General features: G+C 35.8%; 1 protein-coding gene across 4 annotated transcripts in view; it reads left to right on the top strand.

Annotated features, from left to right (window-relative positions):
- pug (pug C-1-tetrahydrofolate synthase, cytoplasmic) overlaps window positions 1–15044 on the top strand; it is a 99992-nt gene that overhangs the window by 61878 nt on the left and 23070 nt on the right. Inside the window, exon 1 of one of the 4 annotated variants that reach the window (XM_073986415.1) lies at window positions 11886–11995. The exons of the other annotated variants lie outside the window; for them this stretch is intronic. Coding sequence (XP_073842516.1) covers window positions 11961–11995 — 35 coding nt within the window. The 5' untranslated portion in view covers window positions 11886–11960. Of the gene's footprint in view, window positions 1–11885; window positions 11996–15044 lie in introns of those variants that run through there. 4 annotated transcript variants of the gene reach the window in all.

Genomic DNA, 15044 nt, shown 5'->3' with positions numbered 1-15044 from the left:
GCAAAAAAATTAACTTCATATTTGTTTAAATGTTAAATAAATTCGTAATGAAACTGGACAAGATTTATTTTTAATTAATAGCAGAGGGTGAGATTTAAAATATAAAAATTAGTTTGGGGTCTGGAGGTACTTAGTTATATAGCAATAAATTTTAAAAAAATTCAATTTTTTACTGTTTTATGGGTTTTACGCGCTTGTTCCATAGAGTGCATCTTGTAAACTTGGCCGAACTTAGGTTCTATTATTTTTTGGGGAATGAAATTGGACTCTCTGGATACGGAATAACCACATTAGGGCTGCAAATATTTGCAAATCTTTTGATGACTGCACTTTTGAAATAAGGGATTTTGCATGAAATTCATACAAGTTTAGCTGTGCATTTGTATGGGAGCTAAATCAAGAAATGTTTGCAAGGAGGATTTCTACCCCCGTAGACACTATAATACCATATTATATAATCGGGTTACCATAAAATAGGCTACATCGAAACATAAATCCTTGTTGAAAATGTTTTGTAAGAAGATTTTATACGCAGTGAGAACACGGAATGCAAAATTACAGCCATGTTGGTTTAAAAATGTGGTCATGATACTAAAAATACCTTAGATTGGGAGGTACGGTTACATGTTGGCTATATGAAAACGTGCACCTATGTCCATAATTTCTGGTGAACATATTTTGTGACCACTAGGAACCCTAAGTACCAAATTACAGGTAATTTGCAACGAAATTGTGGCTTAAATCCTCCAAATACCGAAAATCTTAAGGTACCGTTATATGGGGGCTATACAAAAACATCAGCCGATATTGTTCATATTTGGCCCATTATTACCCACAGGTACAAGCTGAGTTTGTACCAAATTTCAGTGACGTATCTCAATTCGTTTGCAAGTTATTAATTTCGCGCCGCTAGATCAGTGCTTTCGACCACCGTGCGTCCGTCTGTATCTCTGTTTTTCTGGCAGATTGGAACTCATGATAACTCTCGAACGGATCAACCGATTTGGTCCAAGATATGGATCTCGTAATGTTTTGTCCAAATTAAATTTAAGTCATATCGGTACCTCTGCCATAAAAGTTGAAAAATATTCACTAAAATGGTCGAAGGGACTAACCGATTCAGTCTAAAATCGAACAGAATATGGACAATCTCGGTCTACTCGCAAAATTACTTCCAAAAGTAGATCAAGTTCCAAGAGAATATGTTTGGACAACATCTTCAGGTCCCTCATAGAAGTCTAACATAATTGCAGTTTAAATACTGTTCGAGGATCCTTTGGACATTTTGTAGTCTTGTTTACAGCGATATCCTATTTTTCGTGGACAAGTTCATGTTTCCTGACAAAGCTCTAAATACTACGGTGACCAACTAAAATAACTTATGGGCGCGATAAATATCGAGAGAAGTGTCTCTCAAAATAAGATCCATTTCAAAAATTAATTAGATTATTACACTGTGCAGCAACATTTTTGGGGGTGGAAAATGTGCCTCATCGAAATAATGGTTTTAGATCCTAAGTATGTTTGGACGAAATGTGTTTCAGACAATTTGGAGTCGATCTAACCATGTCCGTCCGTCTGTCTGTCTGTCTGTCTGTCCTGCTGGCTGGAGCGCACGATAAACTACAGTGGGTACCGCAAACTGCTTTAGTAAAAACAGTGTTTTATACGTGGGTATTTGTCAGAAAGATTTTTCAAAAAAAAAAATAAATAAATAAATAAATAAATAAATAAATAAATAAATAAATAAATAAATAAATAAATAAATAAATAAATAAATAAATAAAAGGTAACTCAACATTTAATAGATTTCTTATAAAAACTGCATGAAAATGGCTTTTCTGATTCTTATAAGTGGCCATAACCCATTAAAATAGTTTTACGTAACGCTACCCAACATTTGAATTTTTCGTGATTTTTGGTCAAGTTGGGCCCCCCCCCCGAAATGAAATCCTGCGTACGTAAATTTTATTGTGTTTGGGTCCATGGATAACGAAAATATCTTTGGTTCCTTTGGGTCACTTCGTTTTTAAGATTTTAAATTTTAAACGAGCATAACTTCTATTTTTCACAACGGATTTTTATTGCATAACTTAACTACTTTTCAACCGATTTCACTAGTTTTTCCGGTTTTCGAATGCTAACTTAATTACCTGTTTGGTAAAAATAAATAATTATACTGTTTGGTATCTTCTAAGCAGCCTGGAGCACAAGGAAAATCATTTTCCCGATTTTTACGCACTTCAACCACTATAACTTAGCCATTTGTTAACCGATTTCAAAACCGCTTGTTCGAAAGATATTATTTGCCCCTTTAAAAGAAACCCACTAGAAATCTGTTGTGAAAAATAGAAATTATGCCCGTTTAAAATCGAAAATTTAGAAACCCCGTTTTTCACTACATTTACCGTTATAAAAAAAAACGAAGTGACCTAAAAGAACCAAAGGTATTTTCGTTATCCATGGACCCCAGCATGATAGAATATTTGCATCAGAGAGCTTGACTATTTTTTTAGTCAACTTTTGTAGCACAGTGTAATTGGAATCTTTGGTATGAATGTAAATATAAGGCGAAGGACCCTGGTTTTGACTGGTAGGCGAAAAATATTTCGAGACCAATGTGAGGGGAATTAAAGAAGGTAGGTAAATTAGACCCTATTGTATACTTGCTCAATGCGTTACAAAAAAAAAATAGTTAACAAATAATCAGTGCTGACTGCTAAATACCCTTCGTCGCCCTATGACTGTACTGTAAGTAAAAACAACAAGTAAAACGGCGTTTTATACCCTCCACCACCACTGTATTTAAGTAAATATATGAACAATTATGTAGTAAATACTAAGTATAATTCTTTGGGGGAGAATAATATCTTAACTGATGATAATCACTTTATACTGATAATTTTAAGTGTGGAGATTTTTTACCCATTGAGATTCCAAAATACCAATTTATATCCACTTCAGAAGGAAAGTGTAGCAAAACACTTTAAAAGAGCTCTTCGCTATTCATTCTTTCCTCTGACTAAACACAATACCAAATTACAGCAATCTCGGTTCGAAAATTTGACAAAAACCCTTCGAAATACATAAAACTGGAAAATACTGGTCCATGGGGGATAGACTAAAACCTACATATATGTATAGTTTTTCGCGAGTAAGTTTTCTATCTTCTTAGAACTCAAAATTCCAATTAACAACCAATTCGTTAGGAACATGTGACTAAATGCTTCAAAAAATCTTAAATTGGGTGGTACCCTTAAATGGGACCTTTGGCAAAACGTGGACGTGAACGTGGTATGATGTCTGTTTTTTTGCAAGGAATGTTTTGTACCTGTTATAATCTTTTGTACTCATGGCTAAAACTTTCAAAATATCGAAAATCCATCAGTGCTATTCTAAGGGGGGCTATATAAAGTCCTATACCGATAAATTTCTGGTGGAGAGTTTTATACACCCAACGAAGACAAAATACCAAATTTCAGCCAAAATACCGAAATCGGAAGGTACCGTTCTATGCGGACTATATAAAGACGTGGACCTATACCGACAAATTTCTGGTGGAAAGTTTTATACCGCCACGAAGTCTAAATATCAAACTTCAGCTATTTCGGGGGGATATTGACGCCACAACTTTCAAAATACCGAAAATAGGAAAGTACCGTTCTATGGGGACTATATGCAGACGTGGACCTATATCGACAAATTTCTGGTGGAAAGTTTAATATCCCCAACGAAGACAAAATGCCAAATTTTAGCCATTTCGGTGGGATAGTGAGACTACAACCTTTAAAATGCCGAAAATCGGGAGGTACCGTTCTATGGGACTATATGAAAACGTGGACCTATACCGACAAATTTCTGGTGGAAAATTTTATAACCCCATCGTCTTTATCAAACAGAAGTGGATGAAATTGGACATTTAGCCCATGGGGGTATAAAATAGTCCAGCAAAGAATTAATATAGCGCGTTTTAATATGCGCCCATAGAGCGGTACGTCGCGATTCTCGGCGTTTTTAAGGTTGTGGCCTCCATATCCCACCGAAATGGCTAAAAATGTGTTTTTTTATATTCGTTGTGGGTATAAAACTTTCCACTTGTCGTTATAGGTCCACGTTTTTATATGGCCCCCATAGAACTGTACCTCTCGATTTTCGGAATTTTGAAGGTTGTGGCCATAATATCCCGCATATATAGAATCCTACTTAGTCCTCTTTCGGGCCCAAAAACATTCCCTCAGAAATTTGTCAGTATAAGTCCACGTTTTGATACAGTTCCATAGAAGGTACCTTCCGATTTTCGGTATTTTGAAGGTTGTAACCACATTTTTTTTTCACCGAAATGGGTAAAATTTGGTATTAAGCCTTCTTTGGGGCTGAACAAACTTTCCCCGGAAGTTTGTCAGTATTGGTGCACGTTTTGATATAGTCCACATATAGTGGTACCTCCTGATGTTCGTTATTGTGAAAGGTTTTAACCACATTATCTAATCAAAATGACTGAAAATTGCATTTTTGGGGGAACATTTTTTCCGCCGGGAAGCTAGACGTTTTGATATACATACCCCCACAGAACGGTAGCTCCCGATTTTCGGAAAACATGAATATGTAAAATTCGGTATGTTTTTTTCGTTGGCGATATACAGCATTCCTGCAATTATCGGTAAGGGTCCACTTTTTGATATTGCCCTTATAATAGGTACCTTCCGATTTGCGGTATTAGACGCATTATCCTAGAGAAATGGGTAAAATTCAGTATATAGTCTCGTTGGGAATTGTAGGTATATGTCTACGTTTTAATGTAACCACATATAAGGTACTTCCGGGATTTTGAAGGTTTTGCCACATCATAAAACGGAAATGGCTGATTTGGTATTTGGTCTTCCTTCGTGGGGTGTACAAAACTTTACCGCCGCTTAATTTTGGATTTTTTTTTGCCAACTTAGTATTTCCATTTTTATTAGTGAAAAGAAAAGCAAGTGAAAAGAAAAGCCAAGGGCTCGAACCCACACAGTCACCAAATTACGAGACCTGGTTTCGCTATTAGTTGAGTAGCTCTTCAGACGTATCGACGTGGGATGGCTTCTCTGTCCTAGTACTTTTTGTTTTTCAAATGCAAATGTGTATTAGTATTACCATGTTTACAATCGAATCCAATTAATATTTAAGAAATCGGTGTAGTGTAGTGCTCATGTCTCTTTTCTCAACAGTTATAATACCGTTCCTGGAGATCGTGGTAATTCATTAACAGTGTTCGAAAATAAACACTATAATATCGTACCGTACCGTTCTGTACCGTACCAAGGTGGATAGGTACACTACGATAGTGTACCGCTCCGGAGCACAAACACTAAAAAATATTTTAGTGATACTGTACCGGAACACAACGATAATCGTAGTGTACCGCATGCCGGAGCACTAAAAATCGTAGTGCTCCGACTGCGGAGCACTAAAAATCGTAGTGTTCCGACTGCGGAGCACTAAAAATTTTAGTGTTCCGACTGCCGGAGCACTAAAAATCGTAGTGCTCCGACTGCGGAGCACTAAAAATTTTAGTGCTCCGACTGCGGAGGACTAAAAATTTTAGTGTTCCGACTGCCGGATCACTAAAAATCACGTGTTGGAACACTAAAAAATAATAAAGGTATTATGTTTTCTTAGGAAAATTAAATATTTGGTTAAATTTGATCAAATAAAAATTAAGATAAACTGTTACATCCATGTATGTTTAAATTAGTTAAACACATTGCGAAATAGTGTCAAAATTATGAAAAAACAATATTTAGTTTTTGTGGAATGAAGCAGAAAGATCGTTGTGCCGGAGCACTAAAAATCGTTTTGTACCACGTTTTGAAACTATAAGGTAATGAACCAGACATTAATTTATTATGATTTCTGAGGAAATTAAATATTATATATATATATATATATATATATATATATATATATTTTTTTTTTTTTTTTTAATAAATAAAAATTAAAAGAAAATGTGAAAAACATCTAATTTGGTTTTTGGACAATGGAGCACTAAAAATCGTAGTGTTCCGACTGCCGGATCACTAAAAATCGTAGTGTTCCGACTGTCGGATCACTAAAAATTGTAGTGTTCCGACCGCCGGATCTCTAAAAATCGAAACAATGGATCAATAAAAATTGTAGTGTTCGGTTGTGGAGCACTAAAAATCGTAGCGTACCAAGAGCCAAAACGCTAAAAATAACGTTAAAGTAATCATCTGTTTATTATAATTTATGAGGGAAATTAAATATTTTCTGTTTTTAGGATAAATAAATACATATTAAAAATAAAAATTAGAAGTAAATGTGTAAAATATCTGATTTGATTTTTGGACAATGGAGCACTAAAAATCGTAGTGTTCCGACTGCCGGATCACTAAAAATCGTAGGGTTCCGACTGCCGGATCACTAAAAATTTTAGTGTTCCGACTGCCGGATCACTAAAAATTGTAGTGTTCAGTTGTGGAGCACTAAAAATCGTAGTGTTTCTACCGCAGGATCACTAAAAATAGTAGTGTTCCGATTGCCGGATCACTAAAAATTGTAGTGTTCCGACCGCCGGATCTCTAAAAATCGAAACAATGGATCAATAAAAATTGTAGTGTTCAGTTGTGGAGCACTAAAAATCGTAGTGTTTCTACCGCAGGATCACTAAAAATCGTAGTGTTCCGATTGCCGGATCACTAAAAATTGTAGTGTTCCGACCGCCGGATCTTTAAAAATCGAAACAATGGGTCAATAAAAATCGTAGTGTTCGGTTGTGGAGCACAAAAATCGTAGTGTTCCTACTGCCGGATCACTAAAAATCGTAGCGTTCCGACTGCCGGATAAGTAAAAATCATAGTTTGTCCGACTGCCGGAGAACTAAAAATCGTAGTGTTCCGACTGCCGGATCACTAAAAATCGTAGGGTTCCGACTGCCGGATCACTAAAAATTGTAGTGTTCCGACCGCCGGATCTCTAAAAATCGAAACAATGGATCAATAAAAATTGTAGTGTTCGGTTGTGGAGCACTAAAAATCGTAGTGTTCCTACTGCAGGATCACTAAAAATCGTAGTGTTCCTACTGCCGGATCACTAAAAATTGTAGTGTTCCGACCGCCGGATCTCTAAAAATCGAAACAATGGATCAATAAAAATTGTAGTGTTCAGTTGTGGAGCACTAAAAATCGTAGTGTTTCTACCGCAGGATCACTAAAAATCGTAGTGTTCCGATTGCCGGATCACTAAAAATTGTAGTGTTCCGACCGCCGGATCTTTAAAAATCGAAACAATGGGTCAATAAAAATCGTAGTGTTCGGTTGTGGAGCACAAAAATCGTAGTGTTCCTACTGCCGGATCACTAAAAATCGTAGCGTTCCGACTGCCGGATAAGTAAAAATCATAGTTTGTCCGACTGCCGGAGAACTAAAAATCGTAGTGTTCCGACTGCCGGATCACTAAAAATCGTAGGGTTCCGACTGCCGGATCACTAAAAATTGTAGTGTTCCGACCGCCGGATCTCTAAAAATCGAAACAATGGATCAATAAAAATTGTAGTGTTCGGTTGTGGAGCACTAAAAATCGTAGTGTTCCTACTGCAGGATCACTAAAAATCGTAGTGTTCCTACTGCCGGATCACTAAAAATCGTAGTGTACCACGTGCAATACAATAAGGTAATGTACCACACATGAGTTTATTATGATTCGTGAGGAAAATTTAATATTTTATGTTTTTTTTAATAAATACAAATTAAGAAATAAAAATAAGTAGGAAATGTGAAAAACATCTGACTGGTTTTTGGACAATGGAGCAGTAAAAATGCTACTGTTCGACGTTTAGGTAATCATCTGTTTATTATGATTTATGAGGAAAATTAAATATTTGATGGCTTTTGGGTCAAGTAAAAATTAATAAATACAAATTAAGATGAGCATGTTATATCCATGTACTTAAAATTAGTTTGAGAATGTTAGTAGAAAATATGACAAGATGTATGCGGTACAAATTTTTATAAATCACAAACATCCCATACAGGAGACTTCTCTCATATTAACGAGTGCACCCCGATTCATATTAGCTCAATGATATGGGACCTACTGTTTAACGCCGAGTCCGAGCGGCGTGTCTTAATACACCACTTTGTAGAAAAGTTTTACATGGCTGAAGAAAGATGTACATATTCGTATAAAAATTGTCTTCTTGATCTTCATGAATTACTTAATCTTTTTAATGTGAACAAAAGAAATAGCAAACAGAAAATATTGATAACAACACAATGTTTGCGGAAATTGTACCTGTAACTTTTTGTATCAGAAACAAAATTCCTCAATGAATGCAGTTGAAGAAAGTATGTGGATTTTCCCAAGTAGACTTGTACGTTTGAAGTCACTTATTATTTTAGGGAAATTGTACCTGTTGATATTTGTACAACAAACAAAATCACTCAATGAGAATGTGCTGATTTTCCGAAAGTAGGATTGTACATTTAAAGTCAACTTTATGATTTCGGGATAAATATAACCACACACTTATTATTTTGGGGAAATTGTACCTGTTGCCATTTGTACAAGAAACAATATTCATCAATTACATCAAAAAATATTCCTCAATGAATGCAGTTTTACGCGGATTTTCCGCATAGCCAATCAACGTACAGGTACATATAACACTGAGTACAGGTAGTCTTATTGGAATTTGGATAAACCCGTAAACGTTTAGGTATCTGTTAAAGAGTTTGTTTTTAACAATGAATCGTGGGTCTACTTCAGTTCCTATCAAACATCGAGTGAATAAATACCAAAATGCCAAGGCCAAAAAACAGTATTCTTTTTGACATGTTTAATACAAACGAATCAAACGAAATAGTGTGTAATATTCAAAGTTGTAGCAATAAAATTTTAAGTGTACATACCGGAAATTTGGAAAGACATCTAAAAAGATCGCACCCTGATCTATATGCAAACTATATCGAACAAAAGCGTGCAAAAACTACTCAAAATAGTGTCCAAACAATGTTACTACGTACAAGTGTGAATCCAAAAAACATCGAACTGGCAATAGTGGAACTATTCACCAAACATGGACGTCCTTTGCACATGGCAGAACACTACGTGGAACACTACGATTTTTAGTGCTCCGCAGCCGAACACTACGATTTTTTATTGATCCTTTGTTTCGATTTTTAGAGATCCGGCAGTCGGAACACTAACATTTTTAGTGATCCGGCAGTCGGAACACTACGATTTTTAGTGCTCCGCAGCCGAACACTGCGATTTTTATTGATCCATTGCTTCGATTATTAGAGATCCGGCAGTCGGAACACTACGATTTTTAGTGCTCCGCAGTCGAACACTACGATTTTTATTGATCCTTTGTTTCGATTTTTAGAGATCCGGCAGTCGGAACACTAAAATTTTTAGTGATCCGGCAGTCGGAACACTAACATTTTTAGTGATCCGGCAGTCGGAACACTACGATTTTTAGTGCTCCGGCAGTCGGAACACTACGATTTTTAGTGCTGCGCAGCCGAACACTACGATTTTTATTGATCCTTTGTTTCGATTTTTAGAGATCCGGCAGTCGGAACACTACGATTTTTAGTGCTCCGCAGCCGAACACTACGATTTTTTATTGATCCTTTGTTTCGATTTTTAGAGATCCGGCAGTCGGAACACTAACATTTTTAGTGATCCGGCAGTCGGAACACTACGATTTTTAGTGCTCCGCAGCCGAACACTGCGATTTTTATTGATCCATTGCTTCGATTATTAGAGATCCGGCAGTCGGAACACTACGATTTTTAGTGCTCCGCAGTCGAACACTACGATTTTTATTGATCCTTTGTTTCGATTTTTAGAGATCCGGCAGTCGGAACACTAAAATTTTTAGTGATCCGGCAGTCGGAACACTAACATTTTTAGTGATCCGGCAGTCGGAACACTACGATTTTTAGTGCTCCGGCAGTCGGAACACTACGATTTTTAGTGCTGCGCAGCCGAACACTACGATTTTTATTGATCCTTTGTTTCGATTTTTAGAGATCCGGCAGTCGGAACACTACGATTTTTAGTGCTCCTCAGTCGAACACTACGATTTTTATTGATCCTTTGTTTCGATTTTAGAGATCCGGCAGTCGGAACACTAACATTTTTAGTGATCCGGCAGTCGGAACACTACGATTTTTAGTGCTCCGCAGCCGAACACTACGATTTTTATTGATCCTTTGTTTCGATTTTTAGTGATCCGGCAGTCGGAACACTACGATTTTTAGTGCTCCGCAGCCGAACACTACGATTTTTATTGATCCATTGCTTCGATTTTTAGAGATCCGGCAGTCGGAACACTACGATTTTTAGTGCTCCTCAGTCGAACACTACGATTTTTATTGATCCTTTGTTTCGATTTTTAGAGATCCGGCAGTCGGAACACTAACATTTTTAGTGATCCGGCAGTCGGAACACTACGATTTTTAGTGCTCCGCAGCCGAACACTACGATTTTTATTGATCCTTTGTTTCGATTTTTAGAGATCCGGCAGTCGGAACACTAACATTTTTAGTGATCCGGATGTCGGAACACTACGATTTTTAGTGCTCCGCAGCCGAACACTACGATTTTTATTGATCCATTGCTTCGATTTTTAGAGATCCGGCAGTCGGAACACTACGATTTTTAGTGCTCCGCAGTCGAACACTACGATTTTTATTGATCCATTGTTTCGATTTTTAGAGATCCGGCAGTCGGAACACTACGATTTTTAGTGATCTGGCAGTCGGAACACTACGATTTTTAGTGCTCCGCAGCCGAACACTACGATTTTTATTGATCCATTCTCCAAAAATCAAATCAGACGTTTTTCACGTGTTCTATTATAGTTTATTTCTTAATTTGTATTTATTAAAAAAAAAAATATAAAATATTTAATTTTCCTCACCAATCATAATAAACTCCTTTGTGGTATTTTCTATGTATCCACAGTCAGAACACTACAATTTTTAGTGCGCCATTGTACAAGAACCGAATTAAAGTTTGTCATATTTTCTACTTAAGTTCCCAACGTTATTAATTAATATGTATACATACATGGATATAACAGGTGTATCTGTGTTATTATGTCTTAATTTGTACTTAATTCAAAAATTATAAATATTTAATTTTCCTCCCAAATCATAATAAACTCGTGTGTGGTACATTATCATTACGTTATTTTTTAGTGTTCCGACATGTGGTACACTACGATTTTTTAGTGCTCCGACTGCGGAACACTACGATTTTTAGTGTTCCGACTGCGGAGCACTACGATTTTTAGTGTTCCGACTGCGGTACCCAACGTTTTTAGTGTACCAAAATGTGGTACCCAACGTTTTTAGTGTACCAAAATGTGGTACACTACGTTTTTCGTTGTGCTCCGGAACAGTATCACTAAAATATTTTTTAGTGTTTGTGTTCCGGAACACTAACGCTAAAAATATTTTAGTGATACTGTTCTCGGAGCGGTACACTATGTTAGTGTACTGTTTATTTTCGAACTCTGTTCATTAAACACAAGGAGTTTTTTATGTACTATGTATTTGTATTTATGTCGAGTTCTTTTAAATCATTCGTACGGTTGATCTCGTTGCTTCGTGAACGCATTTCATTGATACCTATCTTAATAGGGTTATACTGCCCGTGATAGATTGTGCAGGTGAAATTTGAGAGTTGGATATTAATTAGTTTGCTTATATTTCCTTCATTGACCCACTGTAAAAATGCAAACCTTAATTTGCAAACATCCCATCAAATAAATGACAATCACAGATATCAATCCGTAGAGTATTACAAAGTAAAGAAACAATGCATTTGCAAAAGCTTTTATTTCCCGCCAATTTTTCTAACACATTCGATCGATTGTTGGCATTTCTCATTTATTAGATCAGTACCAAACCGAATTGTTAAGTGCATAATTTTTTAATAAAACAAGCAAAATGCTATTGATTAGAAAGAACTCGTGGAGAGAAAAGTAAGTTAATTTTTTGATATACAAAAAATATGTTTAATGTAGTTAATTGTTAAATTAATTAATTAAAATCAAAAATGTTTGAAATCATGTAAAATGAGTCATGTATTGTGGAATTCATTTGTGCATTTATTGGTTATAGACACATATGTATGTACATATGTACATATGAAACTTTTACATATTTCTAATAACACTGTGCTACACGAAGAATATTCAAGCGTTCTGATGCAAAAATTCTATCGTGCTGGGGAAAAATACCTTTGGTTCCTTTGGATCACTTCGTTTTTTTGTTTTATAACAGTAAATGTTGTAAAAAAGGGGGTTTCAAGGATTTTATATTTTAAACGGGCATAACTTCTATTTTTCATAACGGATTTTTATTGGTTTTCACTTCTTTTAAAGGGAAATAATATCTTTCGAACAAGCGGTTAAGTTTTGAAATCGGTTAACAAATGGCTAAATTAATAGTGGTTGAAGTGTGCAAAAATCGCATCAAAAAACGGGAAAATGATTTTCCTTGTGCTCCAGGCTGCTTAGAAGATACCAAACTGTATAATTATTTATTTTTACCAAACAGGTAATTAAGTTAGCTTTCGAAAACCGGAAAACTAGTGAAATCGGTATAAAAGTAGATAAGTTATGCATTTTTGTGTTTTTACACGGTGCTCTTGAATCAAATTTAAATGGAAGGTGCTTACACTAGCGAAGTTTTTGCGGATTCTAAAACTACAATGTTCATAGATGAGAAAAATCAAAAAAAAAAAAAAAACGCCGGAGCGCTTTTTAAATAAATCGCGATTCAAGTTGACATTTTTAGGAGTTGTTTAGGTTTTCACGATTTTGCTTAGAAACCGCAATTCCTATCAAAATAAGACTGAAAAAAATGTTGTAGCTATGAAAATTCTCTACAAGATTGACCTTTACGGCATTTGCGTAGGTTTTACCATTTTTGAGATATTGAAGTTCACATTGGGACAATGCACTGACTGTATCGCCCTCTTATAAAACAATGTCATGAAGGGTGCGCCTTAACTAACTTTGAATGAAAACCGCTTACACAGGGGAAGTTTTTGTGAATTCTGAAACAGCAATGTTCATAAATGAGAAAAATCCAAAAACAAGAAAAAATCGGTGTAGGGATTTTTATATAAATCACGGTCAAAATTCACATTTTTAGGTGTTTTTTAGGTTTTTACGATTTTGCTTGGAAACCACAAGTCCAATCGAAATGGAGCTAAAGAAAATGTTGTAGCTGTGAAAATTCTCTACAGGATTGACGTTTATGATTTGTTCTCAGGCTGTACCATTTGTGAGATAAAGAAGCTCAGTTTACATTTTTAGGTTTTTTGTTAGGGTTTCGCGATTTTGCTTGAATACGGCAAGTCTTATCGGCATGGGACCTGAGAAAATCTTATAGCTGTGAAAATTCTCTACAAGTCTGGCTTATGTTATTTTTCCTAGGTTGTACCATTTTATTAGATATATAAGTTTAAGTTGGGAAATTGCAGTCATGACATTGTTTTATAAGGAGACGATACAGAATTGAATTGAATTTGAATTGTCCCAATTTCAACTTCTATATCTCAATAGTTGTAAATCCTACGAAAATATCATTAAGGTCAATCTTGTAGAGAATTTTGATAGCTACAATATTTTCTTTATTCCCATTTTGATAGGGCTTGCGGTTTCCAAGCAAAATCGCAAAATCCTAAACAACCCCTAAAAATGTCAACTTGAATCGCGATTTATTTAAAAAGGGCTCCGGCGATTTTTTTGTTTTTTGATTTTTCTCATCTATGAACATTGTAGTTTCAGAATCCGCAAAAACTTCCCAGGTGTAAGCACCTTCCATTTAAATTTGATTCAAGAGCACCGTGTTTACTTTTTGGTTTTTATTCAAGTTCGTCCCTCCGTCCGTCTTTGGTAATTACTCTAGCATCCACAAAAATTTGGCATTTGGGGTTTCCAGTGATCACGAAACTTTTCCCCGTTTTCATATAGCCCCCATATAAAGGTACCCCCCAATTTTAGATATTTTTAGTTTTTTAGCTATATTTTCGGACCAAATTTGCTGTAATTTAGCATTTGAGGTTTCCAGTGATCACGCAACTTCTCCACCAAAAATTATGGACATGGGTCCACATTTTGTTAAAAATAATACTTAAAATGGGGCGGTACCGTTCTATGGGGGGCTAAATCAAAACGTGGACCAATGTCGCCCATTTTCAGTACCAAATATCCTAGGAGTAATAGCAATTTCTATACCAAATTATACGGGGTATCTTAAAAACTGCGAGCTGTATCTTGATTTCTATTTCGACTTCGAATTTTATGCTGATCAAGAATATATATACTTTATAGGGTCTCCAAGGAATATTTCGATGACAAATTTGGCGTTTTTTGTTTGGGATGACGACTTCTATTTTGTTTTTCAAAATAGTCAGGCTTAATCCCATAGTCGTTGTTTTAATATTTTATTAAAACAACTTTAATTTATTAGTGGGAAAAAAATTTACGATGTTTACCAAGGGGTAAGGCAGGGAATACTATAGTTTCAGATCTCGCCACAGATCTTCATCAGTTCCCTTGTTTCTTGTTTTTCAACAAACACGCCAACCCTCCTAATTGTGAGACCGGGCACCGTCGAAATGTTGTTTATTGCTGTAGTATGCAATACCAACAAATTAGTTATGTGTTTTTTCGTCGAGAATCGACGAACGCATAGCAGTGGGAAAGATTTGGTTTTGTTTGCAAGTGAAGTTGCTAGAGTTTAGGTAGTGTCAAAGAAATTCTCGATCAGAGTGTTTCTTTGCGCACGTATCTATTTGAGCTAGCAATTGACACTTGGGTATAAAAAGCTTCTTGTTGAAAAACAAGAAACAAGGGAACTGATGAAGATCTGTGGCGAGATCTGAAACTATAGTATTCCCTGCCTTACCCCTTGGTAAACATCGTCAATTTTTTTCCCACTAATAAATTAAAGTTGTTTTAATAAAATATTAAAACAACGACTATGGGATTAAGCCTGACTATTTTGAAAAACAAAACA

Source organism: Musca autumnalis, unplaced genomic scaffold (assembly GCF_047663935.1).
Source record: "Musca autumnalis isolate F117 unplaced genomic scaffold, ASM4766393v1 scaffold_1, whole genome shotgun sequence".
NCBI lineage: Eukaryota > Metazoa > Arthropoda > Insecta > Diptera > Muscidae > Musca > Musca autumnalis.
The sequence above is the reverse complement of the archived record's forward strand: the minus strand, read 5'-3'. Positions and strand labels throughout refer to the sequence as shown.